Raw genomic sequence first — 13,468 nt, 5'->3', positions numbered from 1 at the left:
TATTATTATTTAAATAAGCCGGCCAGACTTAAATGTACATTCATGCAACATTTTACCATGTAAGCTTGAAGTGCTTCTTCTACCTCACATCAATTGCCAATTTAGAGCCACTCATTAGACCTAGCAAGCACGATTTTGGACTAGGAGAGGAAGCTGTAGTACCTCGAGAAAAACCTACACAGGCACAGACACCAAACAAAAAGATTAAGATCAGTGTCACGGTCTGGCTGGCAGACCGTGGGGGTGTGGGGAAGGAGGACCCAGGCGCAGAGCTCAAAGTTCAAGCAGTGCGTTTATTTACAGAGGGTGATATCAAACAACAATAAATCCCCGTGTTTTTCCCCAGACTCCCGTGTCGTGTCCTCCAAGTGTTCTCTGCTCCCGTGTCTGCAATCCCGGTGCTCGCTGCTCCTTAAACCTTCCACGCTCCTCCTGCGGGAAACAATAGCGGCAGCAGTCAGGACACTGGACAATGGCAGGCATACACTACACGACCAAAACCTAAACTGGGTAACTAACGTGGAGTCCCAAGCAATGATCCCGCGTCGGTGGGAGCTCCAAGACTCTCTTAAGTAGCTCCCCCGACGAGGCCTGATCAGCAGCAGGTGTGTGGCTTCGGGTGTGGCCAGTCCCCTTGCAGGCCCACACCCTCCAGGCCTGACGCCGCCTATAAACAAGTGCTCAGCCACCCACACACACACACACATACACAAGCACAGAGAAGGGGAAGCAACACCAAAATATACAACAATAACACAGGTCCATGACTGCCCAGGGGTCCTGGGTCGCCCAGTCCCAGGACCCTGACAATCAGGAACCTTCTTGCTGTTAGGCAACAGTGCTAAACATCGCCTTATACCTGACTACTTTTGTAGGAATTTGTTTTTAGCTTGTTAAGCCCCTTAACAAGCAAAAACATGCTTAAAGCATTAAAAAAGGCAGCTAAGCAGGTTTGGTCTAAACGTAACAGGCAACTTAGCAAAGAACTCGTTTTAAATTGTATCGTTAGGCCTTTTTATACTAGCAAGAAAAAGAAAATAAAAACAGAAAAGATCTGATGCAGGACCCGAGAGATGCATCCAGCCCTTCAGTTGGTCCATCTACTCTACATATCAGTGACAAAAAGTATTCGGAGTAATTGAAATGTGAAATATGTGGTTCAAATCGTCAGGGAGCAGGTAAAGCAGTGTCTACAGCTATCTATAAAATGTGCTGGAGGTTCTGCATTTCAGCCACTGGTGTTGGGGATCATGCTAAAATTAATGAAATTATGATGACAAAAAAGTATGTCTGGAAACAGTGATCCCAAGCATACCTGAATAGGAAAACGCACAATACCATGTATTTTCAGTCATGGATCGGCGTCTAAAGAGCCTAGACCTGCTTTCTAGAACTGCTTTCTAACATGTGAAGCAAAGTTGTTCAAGCTGTTATAATAATCTTAGCAGAGAATATAATAAAACAACTCCACACGCCTTTAAATGATGCATAAAATATGTGAAATGAAACAAATTAGCCAGAAAATAGAGTATCTTCCATTTAAACACAGTTTAATAGTGCAGAGGAGTGCACAATCAACTCTCATCGATTAAACACGAACGATGAACCGTTTTGAGAATGACTAACTGCTCCAGCGAACGTCATGGGAGGTCCTTCGTTCCATCTAGTTGTAAAATTTATTTTCTTTCTGCTGAAGTTGTATAATTTTACAACTTCCACAATTTTGAACAACTGTTACAAAGCAATTTCCCTTTGGGGATTAATAAAGTTATTCTTATTCATAAAATGAATTTAGAGCAACGCACAGAGCTCCTGTGGGAAATGAAATCAGCTCCCTATGAATCAAGTCACACAAATGAACCCTCTAAATATTGAGGCATACAGCAAAAATAAATAAATACAGTTTATTTTGTCCTTAATCTTTTTGGCAACTCCATTTGTTTCTGAAAGACTTATTTGGAACGTGTTGAAAGTGTCTCATTAAAGGGAAACTACCAAAGAAGATAAATGCCTTACAAAAAAAAGACCAAAAGCTGATCCATCCCAGTGCTCTACTTTAAAATTCTGCTTACACTTTATGCATCACTGTGATTTTTCTCCTTCACTTTATCTACTAAATCTTGTAAACAGTTTCAAGTTAATGTTTTCTTTAGCCTTTATTTAACCTATTTCTTACAGGGAGGACAGCCCTGCTGAGGTGAACAACTGGACAAGTTCACAATCACACCCAAAAACTTTAATGTGAATTAATGTCACACCCCTTGTTTGCTCAGCTGATATCTTTCTACAAATCCAATTTGCAAATGTGTGTGAGAGAGTGTTATTTAAGCTACGCTAGGAGTCCCATGGTTGCCCACAAAGTTAACAACAGTAAATTTCTGACTTATTTTCCACTTCAGCTCAAAATAGAATGGCCTCTGCTTGTAGTGCCTCTTTCTTCATGTTTGTTTTTAATTTTTCATTTGTATTTCCTCACAGGCTGCATGTATTCCAGTTATTCTAAGTAATGGCTGGGAGCTTCCCTTCTCTGAAGTAATTGACTGGAGGAAAGCTGCCATCATTGGCGATGAGAGGCTGCTATTACAGGTACTGTAAAACACTGGAAAATTAAATGATGGGGAAATGAAATTAGATCTTCAGCAGATGTATGAGTTTTCCAGCAATAGTATGAACAGATGCAGAAGAAAAAAATTATACATATTATATATATATAATTTTTTTTACATATAAATATGTAAATGGCTCAAAGTTAGCAACAGCCACCACCATGTAACCTGGATAAAGAGGACAAACTTTCCTTGCACTTTACACCAACAAAAGATAAACGGTGCCCTTTCAGCATCGGCTAATTCAGTGTCTGGATGGTGAAATGCCACCATCTTCCCAGTTATAATTGTCCTCTCTGGCTCAGAATCCCCATGGGAACCCATAAGAATCCAGCTGGGGCTGATTCAAACTTCAAGCACAATGCATAGATCAGAAATGCGTGGAAACAGATTTGTGGCCCTGAAGCATGAATAGGCTGACTTTGCCAAACAAAGCTGCCATATGAGTTTAATCAGCTTGATTTCAGTTTAGGCACTTTTATGCAAATCATGTATTCAGTTTGAGAAGCCTGGAAGAAACTGACAAAATGTGTAATATTTCCTCAACACACTCCTGCCTCTCTGAAAGGCTTACCTGCAAGTGGGCACGCAGTCATGTCAAAAACTAAATAGATCCTAAGTATGCACTTAATATTCCTCAAAGATCAAGTGTCTGTTTGTGATACTGTTTATCAAATAGCCTTTTTAATGACTTGCTATCTGTGACTTGTAGAATAGATTTCAGGATTTTATTGCTTATTTTAAAGCCTTAAACTGACTTATTCTTGCCTGCATCTGCAGCCTCCTACAATCCCATACCAGTGGCCTACTAATGTGTATTCATTAAGAACTTGTTAGCAAAGGTAACCTGCTATTGCTTCCTGCTCCGACAGCTGTGGAAGGTCCTGCCTCTGAGGGGCCTCTGATTAATCCGTTCTTTACACTAAACTTCATGGAAAAAGCTTTTTTCTCATTGAGTATATTTTCTCTAAATTAATTCAAATGGCTGTCATTTCACTCACAATTCACAGGCATGGATGACATAAAGTATAAAGCGAAATGCTGTAATTTTAAATGAATTTAATTTGACTGTGAGCTTTTGAATATAAAACCAAAGCTCTATCCATTTTCCTAGTAACTAATCCAATTAGGTTCACACAGAGGCTGGAGCCGGTAAATGTGGCAACACCCTGAACACATTGTGCTTTTTACACCTACAGCTCATTTAGGATCTGCAGTTGACCTGCTGTAAGTATGCCAACATATATGTCTTTGGACTGTGGAAGAAAGCCATCAAAAACCAAGAGAAGCGCAAGGAGAATGTGCAAGCTCCACACAGGACTGATCAGCCAGTTTAAACCCCAAAACGTCTTGCTATGAGATCTCAGTGCTAACCACTGCGCCATCATGCCGCCTCCATGATAGTGCAGTGAATCATTTTTGCTTCAGAGACTTTTTCCAGAGAAGTCCAAATAGAAATATAATGTGGAAATATAGCATCTGGCACTTGGTGTCTGTGTAATCAAATGGTGATTGTTAGGTTATGGATGCGAAAAAGTGTTGATAAAAGTGTGACCTGTCAGCACATCATCGATATGTACCAAATTTAAAAATCTCATTGCAATCATGTGGCTTTTTTAAAATCATATGCTTTATGACAGCAGTGACATGCACAGACACTCACACCTACGCTCTGAACTATTTTTATCTAAAATAGATGATTCGACAATTGGATCACCTTCTGTTCTCTTTCATTACAGCGGTGGGTAGAGCTTGTGATATTTACTTACTGTAATAACTCTGTGTTACCATGTGTTGCCTCAGTGACCTGTACCACCACCTGGACAGCAAGTCCAGAAGTAAGCATGTGTAGGCTTTTTGCTTTTAATTAGTGTGTTTGTGGTTTTTCTATGTGAAACACACAATAGCAGACAGGCCATCTTAAAAAAACGTGGCTTTTAGATGAAACATACCAAGCTTTTTTCCTTATTAAGCATTACTGAGACTCACAATAGTGCACTAATCTTGTCAGAGGTTTTGTTATTTGGTTTATTTGCTTAAAATAAAACCATCATGCAAAGGCATGCTAATTGTTGGTTAAGATAATGTGTGAAGTGAGAGATTTGTTTTGACATAGCCTCCGACACTGAGGGTGTTCACATTCATTACTGATCCAAACAAAGCAAACATTTTTCGATTAATTTCCCTTGCTTTAATGCAGACATGTGAGGAAATGACAGGGGCAGGTATAAACACAGCTAATTTCCAAGACTTTCAGGATAATAGATGAAATGCATGAGTGATGAACCACAGTGGCATATAAAGGGACTGTCACATACATGTCACTTCAGAACAAGCATCATGCAACCTGAGGCACATTTTAACATTTCAAACTGGGGAAGGTTGGGTTGTTTCTCTTCGTTGTTCACCAAATCGGTGGTTCTTGTTGTTTTGCTGCCACGCTAAGCACAGAATCAAAGGTAGGAAGGGAAGAGACTGAATCAGTGACCATAAGACATACATAAGACATTTAATACTTGGATGCAGTAAGTGCCTTCCCAAAGTGTTTTCTTCATTTGTACTGCCTCCACCATGTTTGACAAATGATGTTTGCTTCAGATCCTCAGCCGTTCCTCTCATTTTTCATATTTTTCTCTTCTCATGATTCTGATACAGGTAAACCTTGGTTTCATCTATCTAATGATTATTTATTTATTTGTTGGTAAATCTAATGTGGTCCTTTTCAATTCTTGTTATCAGATTTTTGCACTTTGTTGTAAACCATATCTTTACAAGGCATCTCTTGTTTGTAGACCTTTACAATTATCAACCTTTTTTCTTTCAAACTATTCTGTCATCATGCACTTTAGTTGTTTTCTGTGAGCTTGCGGGCCTTTTGGTGTCGCTGAGCTTCACTGCATTCATTCTTCTTAAGAATGTCATAGATGGTCGACTGAACCAATCTTACATATTTTGCAATCTCTCTTATAGGTTTATTTTGAGATGAGATGAGATAGGCTTTATTTGTCAGTTGCAGGTCTTTTGCCCACAACCGAGATGACAGACCTTGTGATGTTTGTATTGTACATACAATACAAACATCACATTGGGGAGACAGGTCACGCTAGGTAGCGAGGAAAAAAAACATCGAAATGTGTAATACAGAAGGATAATACAGGAATGCACAGATATCAACACACCATAGCACAATAAACACAGACAAGCAACATGGGAAAGTGTTCCAGTGTGTACATCTGATCTGGTACCGCTGCAATATTCGACTGCGCCTCCAGCTGACCCGATGTCCACATCAGAGGGGAGGTAAGGGTTGGAGGTGGCGTTGGATCCGGGGTAGGGAGGGTGATGCGTCAGTGAGTGCTTATCAGTATCAGTATATGTATGTGTGTGCGTGTCCATAGTTCAGCTGAGACAGTGTCCTTCGCCCTGCCAGGCTAAGTAAACAGTCTTCCAGCCAACCCAGGTGGCCTTGCATGGAATGGGAAGGAACAGACTCAACACAGTCGTGATCAGGGAGTTTTTGTTCGGCTCCAGCCTTGAGCCCACAGCTGGCGCCGAAGGGGTAGCCGGATTATGATGGTAATTTTTCTTTGCGACAACTCATGAGAATTTCAAAGCTGTTCTTTAACACTCCGACACTGGTCTCTCAATCTACCGTTGGAGACCCGCAAGTTTCTCCATGATGTTATCAACCTGCAGTTCCGTGGTGTTGTCATTCTTTTGCTCAGAGAGCAGATTCTGAAACCTCACGACTGCAGTGAGCTGTTCTACGATGTAATCCAACTTTCGCTCAAAGGTGTTATTCTGAGCAGGCCTCTCCTTGATGTAACCCAATATACGCTCAGAGGTGTTATTCTGAGTATTCACGGCAGCTGTAAGCGTCTCCAAGGTCTTAACCATGCTGCTTTCATTGAGCCCGTTCTGAGAAGTCGCGGCTCGTACCATCGTTTCAATCCCAGCGGGCAGCCTTGGGGGGGGGTTTGAACAGCCGGTTCCCCTTTCTTAATTCTCTGATAAGTCAGGGTCAAGCCAGCTCCGATCAGCAAGAACCCTCTTATCATGGTTCCGAATAGGTAGATATCTTCAGCGTCCTCGATCGACAGTCCCGCCAGGCACACGATCCTCCATTTCTGCCACCCGTCCATCGTGTATCCGGCAGGGAAAGTCCCTCCCAGACTTCTCCTTGAGAAAAGGGTGTCAATAGCATTCAGAGACCAGTTGATCAAATCCATAATTCTCTTTAGGTTTTAGAAACAGACTGTGAGAGTGTGTTCCAGGGAAAAGTAATACAAAAAACACGAGACTAGACAAGGACATAAGAACTAAGCAGGGAAGATAAGGGAGAGGAGAAAAAGTGCGTCCGCCTCCTCCGAGAGCCAAAAGGTTTTTTCAGGCAAATAGTTGCCCCCTTTACTTATGTCAGTTTCTCCTCATATTGAAAGATCCAGTGCAAATATATCACTCAGAAATAAAACTACAAAAACTTTGTCATTGTCACGGACCTAACTGTATACATCGTGGTGGTTCAAAAACCACCTTTCTTTTCCAGAAAATCATCTATGTCATCCAAATTCCTGATAAAAGACAGGAACTCATTTTTTTTAGAGGAAATAAAGTCATCTGCATATTTCCTGTCAGTTTTAAATAAACACCAGTTGAGCAGTTTAATATAATGTTACATAAATAAACATTAATGAATTAATTTAAAAGGGATACAGCAATACAGGTTGTTTCCGCTTTTCATTCAACACACATTTATAGATGTTGAGGACACCTTGAAGGCGTTTCATTTCTTTCTTTCAGCACTGAGGCAGTCGGCAGAGTGGCAAGAATAAAATCATTTTCTGGAAAGTAGATATCAGAAAGGATTCTTTAGCCTCGGGTTCTGTGGTTTATTCAACGGTCAGCTTAACACCTTTAAGAAGCATTAAAACATCCAGAATTTATTCATTTAATTGTTTTGGTCCAGATGACAACATCTATAAAGAAGGCGATAATCAGTGAAATATTTAACCAGAATATATTTTAGTTTTTGGTTGGTAAAGAAATTCCGTATGCTTGCCCTAATTGGTTTCTCCCTTTTTTTTCCCTTTTTTTTTTTCGTTCACTAGAAACTACCTACACATGTGCATGCGCGTGTACACACACAAATACACACGCGCACACACACACAGGAACTCATGCAACACTGAAGCTGTAACACCTGCTGAGAGAGTTGAATCTCATTACTTTCAATTACATCACTGAGCACAGCAATACCTGGCTGTTTAATATGTAGAGTTTCTGTTCTCTCCATGGAGAGGGGAAATACACAACGCACACACACACACACACACACACAAAACGCCCCCCTGCTGAGAAACATAAACACTATTAGAGTCAATCGAGGGAAAGAGAATGGGGCTGATTTGATTGGTGTTGTTTATATTCCACCTCAGAGAGCTGAACAATTAAAGCTTGTGCTGCTGTAGGCAGATCCCAGTGACGTCAACACCGGCGCAACCGCTTTTCCTGAGTTCATGATTAATGTGGGGTTTTCAGATCACACAAATGTGAAATAAATATCTTTTAAAAGTAAATGAAAAAGCAATTAGAATACAATTTTGTTATAAAGTGGATAAGCAACAGAGCCCCTCTGTACTGTGAGTGCTTTTTTTGGTTTTTACCCTTAATTATCAACACTCTGCCACATAATCTGTGACTCTTTCATTTTTGATGCAATTTTGTCATCACTCTGTGGGCCAGATTTACTAATGCTCTGTCCAAGCATTAAAAAAAAAATACTTGTGTTATCTGTACTTACTGTAGAAGCACAGTGGTAAGCATGGACACAGCTATTTTTGCAGCTGGCCTTGCATACAGCATGTATTTGCAGATCCTTCGATTTCAGAGAGCAAAATTATGGGAGGAAAGCATTTAAATGAATCATACAAAAAATATTTACTAAGGGTTGTAGGAGGCAGTTGACTGCAAACCACTACTATCAATGCAGTCTTGTGAGTGCAGCCTCACACTAATTCACCCTGCTTGGTAAATCTGTCGCTACCCAAAATATTTTCAGGGCTGTCAGAGATGAAATCCAGTCGTGTTTATTTATTATTCTTGTGTGAAAAGAGCGAAGCATAAAAAAAATAGATAAATTAAAATGCAAGCAGCATCACTGTAGTCATATGACATAAAAGCAATTTAATAAGACCAGTTTAAAAAATATGAATATGGGTGTGAAGGCTAATTGGACAGCCCAGCAATGCAGTTTCAAAGGCAAACAATTGCAACTTTTGTTGCAAAGTAAACTGAATATATCATTTTTAGCAAAATGAAGCATGCAAAAATCAATAGTACAGTAAACCAAAGAAACCCAGGCAAAAATGAAACCTGTTTAAATCCAAACAATAAATGGAAAGAAATGGATGAAAACTCAAAAGTATTAGCATGATATAGAATGTACACGTTTACTTTTTCAATTCATTCAATTATATTATCTTTTAGTGTTTTTGCTTGTCAGCCCCACAGTTTGTTTTTTTGCCAACACCCACTGTATCAGCACTCCTGTCAATTCAGTGGTCTCATTTAAATGAATGAAGGGATCATTTCGCCTTGACGCAGAGGGGATGAAGATATTATTGGACACATAATGCATGTGGAAATTGGTATATTTCAGTGACAAATATCAGTTGAAGAAATTCCAGACAGGATGACTGTCAGTCGGAGTCGCCTCGTTAGGCTTCACAGATCACTGTAAGATGAGAGCTCCCTGGTCAAAGCATGACCGATAGAGCCAAGTGGCTTGGGACTCTTTTAAATAAAAATCCTCAACACCCTCATGGAAAATGACGAGTGTTTCGGGAAAACTGATTATCACCATCGCTCATTATTTCCCCACATTATAGTGGCCTTTTCATTGGCCAAGTCTAACCAGTTGGCACTCTAATGTTTATTGACGGGAGATTTCTTGTCCATGGGGCCGAAACACCAAACAGTTCTTGGGCTTCAAATACGCCCCCATCTCTTAAGGGCCGATGAGGGTCTTTAGAAACACTGGCTGGAATATTCCCTTGACTGTTTTATTGTCAAGCTCAATGGAGCATGTATGGTTATGTCTGATCTCATCTTGTAGTACTTTGTTGTTTTCCAAGCTGGACATCAAGACAACATCCTGCACCATCTCCCTGGGATATCCGGTTGTTTAGCTCCCAAGTCAGGATCATGGTGTTCCTTAATTTTAGGCTTTCACTGTCTCTCCCTAAAGGTGCCACTCAGGCAATTCACAAGCCAGCTGCTCATGTTTTGTATGTTAGTGTGTGCTGGGACCAGTGAGATCATGGGCTGTTCTTATGGGTTTTAGCTATCAGCAACGGTTGCTGGCACTTGGCTTTTTCATTCCCCTTCATTTCTGTTCCAGGAAAAAATAAATTAACAATGATCAATAAGTTGTTGAGGTAATGTAACATCTATGATAAGCTGATTAACTGTTTTGTGTAATTCTAAACTAAAGCTTAAATATCTTTTAGCTTTGGAGAGCTCATCAAACTCATCTATATAAAAAAGTACATATATATATATATATATATATATATATTCCAAGCATACACTTAGATGAATTAACTCTCAGGTGAATACAGAACTGGAGCTGAATAGCAGGTGGTTTAGTTGAAACACTATCAATGGAGGTGAGTACAAAGTAAGATGTGGTGGAAGAGTCTTGAGGGGAAAATCTCCCTTAATCTTTTCTGCATGTCCACAAATTATTTATGCTTCCTCTACCCTATTTGCCTTCCGCCGATTCTCATCTTTCACTCAGCATTGTTTAAAAATCTAGCATAATATAATCTGTCTCACTGTCATCTTGATCTTCTTTGTCTATTTTTTCCACAGGTTCCCTCCATTACCCGGTCCGTGGGCCATGACAGGATCTTGGCTCTCCGCCAGCAAACTCAGTTCCTCTGGGACGCCTACTTCTCCTCCATAGCCAAAATAGTCTTAACAACTCTTGAGGTAAGCTTGCAAAACATTGTCTTAATGGGAGTTGTGGATTTATTTTCATCAGGAGAGTTGCATTTAGTCAGTCAAACTGCTATAGCTTGTTCTGTACTATACATTGCCGCTGGCTATGCATCACCTCCCAAAGACAAACTTTTGAAAGATTTCTTTCTCCAGTTGTCAGTATTTTTTTTTTTATCCAAAGAAGGTTAGCTGAATGTGCCCTCTCTTTTGCAGTACTTTTTCTGCTCCATATTCATACATTTCCACTCAGAAGCAGCTCGGCAATGCAGTGTTCAAACACTCAGTGAAGGTATATCAAAGTTACTGGGGGTGATTTGGCATGCTCAAAGTTTGTTTTGAGATCAGGGTTACAGTTTGACTTTTTGTTGTTGTTTTTTCTTCATAAAACTGTGTTTTTCTGCAATAAACCCTTAGCATCATGTGAGAAAGCCGCTGATACACCATTGGCATATAACATTTTTATATAGAACTTATCCTTTTTTCAACTCTCAAAGCTACTGCCCCTCTTTCCCTTTGATTTGGCACCAGCTAGTACTTAATGTTCATTTTCTTCACTGTCATCAGACTTGTTACAGTTACATATATTTAGCAGGAGTCCTTCTGTATCTAATGGTAGTCTAGATTGTGTGTGACTTATCAGTTCTAATCAGTGACAAACAGAAAAGAAAACCTCTTGCTATGTGTGAAAAGTGCTCATAAAATCTCTGGTGGACTATTCAGCAAGGTTAACCTAGAAAACGTTACATGGAGTTCAGGTTTTATTTTAACCTAACCTGACAATCTTTGAGAAAAGAAAAGAAATATTGAAGATGGAAACCAGCATTTTGTTGCCTGAAATGAAAACATAGGCGTCGTGAAGTGCCAGTTGTGAAGCACCAAGTGTGAAGGAGGACCATGCTGTCTGGCAGCCTACAGGTTTAAGAGGCTGCAGTATGTGAGTGGGCGTTCATGCCCGCTCTCAAGGCTAGAAACCCACAGGCTGGCTCATTAAATGACCTAACCAGCTGATGTACAGAAATGAACCTGTGTCATTGCCATGTACCACAAAAGCCATCCTAGTCTTCCTTTTTTTCTTTTTCTTTTTTTTGTTTTAAAAGAAATTCATTTCCTTACAACCTCGATTCAGACCTCAGGGACCATTTGCGCTTTGTATCATCTCTGAACACAGACACAGAGGATAATAATCCTTTTTATCACCAACATCAGCAGAAGAATCATAGGTATCATTACATAAACATCAGTATGATTGCTATGATCTTTCTAAAGCCCACAGTTTGTTTTAATTTATCACGTCCACCATGAATACTAATATCATAATTATCACAATTATCATCATAGCGATAACATAAATACTATTATTACAATCATTACACCAACAAAGAAAGACTAACTTTTTCGACTTAATTTTTTTTAATGTGTGTAAAAATATTATTACTAGGTGAGGACTGTGGTTGTTGTGTAGGCCAGTTTGTTGTCTGATTTAATTGCTGAAGTTACACTGAATGCAAGTTTAAAGGTGGAATCTCCATTCTTTTTCACAAAGTAAGTTTGAAGCACAGGTATACAGGTAGATCTTTTTGCACATATTTAGGCTTTATTAAGACTAAGAAAATTGGCTTTATCATTCTTATTGATTTTATATCTTACCTCTTTGAATTTGTACAAATAGAAAGAAAGTTTAACAGACCGAAAAGCCATTAATTTTTAATGCTGGCACAGTTATTTTCTGTTATTAGTCATAAAATAATGACTCCCTTTTTAATTCTATAGCTCAGTTGAATGCTTTGATTGCACAAATGAGCAATTAAGGTATCAACTTTCAAAACTTTCAAAATATGAAGCACGCCTAACCATCCCTGAAGAGTTTCAAACAGCTACTACCTTGTACTTAAAAGTACCTTTTTATTTTCCTTATTATTTTCCAACTTTTGCTTTCAGAATTTGCCTCCTGTTATGTGTATAATTTTCTACTTCATATGCATATGTAAAGTAGAAAAATGATACAGTGAACTGAAAGTACGGCATATGCAATTGAAATGAAAGATCTCATGCCTGTAATAACGTCACACATTTGTCTGTTTGAGCCAATTTAATGCCGTGTATATTAAAATGTTTGCATCAATGCCATCTATCAAACACCAGGAATAAGGACCCATGTATTTGTAAAATGACTGATAATTTCATCACCAAGCCCTACAACTATAATTTATGTTTGCCTTCATGTTTACCTTAATAATACAAAGTGTCCTCAAATTGCAGCATTTTTTTTTTTGAGCACAAACAAGACCTTGGTAATTCCACCAAATGCCCAGTGCTAGCAGGGTATGAAATTAGACAGGAGACCGCTGACAGCTGTATACTGTTGGCCAGATGTGCTAAAAAGTCAGAGCCAGCATGCCACCAGGCTAAATGGGTGAAATGAAGCGTGGCTGATAACCGTAGTGTCCCACATACTGCGAGCCTGACAGTTGGTGTAAGGAGGTGGGTGTGTAGGCATATATGTGTGTGTGTGTGTGTGTGTGTGTGTGGCTGTTAAGAGCTGGATGTAAGTGTCAATTCCCCTTCCCTGTGTCCTCCACTGTTTTGATCTAAATACAAAGAAATATGATTAAAAAGTTTGTTTGTTTTTTAAATTAAAAATGTGTTTTTTAAGTTTCACAATAAGTCAAAACTACTTAGGTATATCTCTACTTTTGAATGGTTTATAGTCCATTATTAGTCATGCAAAAAATTTAAAATATGCATGTAAAAGTCAAAAATATAGACAGCTCATATGCCATTTATGAAGAAACAACCCGAAATGAAATTCAAGGATTTTTATGTCACTATATAATTTGCAAAAATAAATAAATACAATTTTT

General features: G+C 39.2%; 1 protein-coding gene across 1 annotated transcript in view; it reads left to right on the top strand.

The window, feature by feature from the left end:
• The window catches only part of LOC102296393 (exostosin-1), a gene marked incomplete at its 5' end in the record, with an annotated part of 62,590 nt that overhangs the window by 5,808 nt on the left and 43,314 nt on the right, over nt 1-13,468 (top strand). The window contains 2 exons of the mRNA XM_005950412.2: nt 2,479-2,586; nt 10,479-10,598. Of these exons, the coding sequence (XP_005950474.2) occupies nt 2,479-2,586; nt 10,479-10,598 (228 nt within the window). The remainder of the gene's footprint in view (nt 1-2,478; nt 2,587-10,478; nt 10,599-13,468) is intronic.

Source organism: Haplochromis burtoni, unplaced genomic scaffold (assembly GCF_018398535.1).
Source record: "Haplochromis burtoni strain Fernald_Lab_line unplaced genomic scaffold, NCSU_Asbu1 Contig_93, whole genome shotgun sequence".
In the NCBI taxonomy this organism is placed as follows: domain Eukaryota; kingdom Metazoa; phylum Chordata; class Actinopteri; order Cichliformes; family Cichlidae; genus Haplochromis; species Haplochromis burtoni.
Note: the sequence above shows the minus strand (reverse complement) of the source record. Positions and strands in the feature narration are given on the sequence as shown.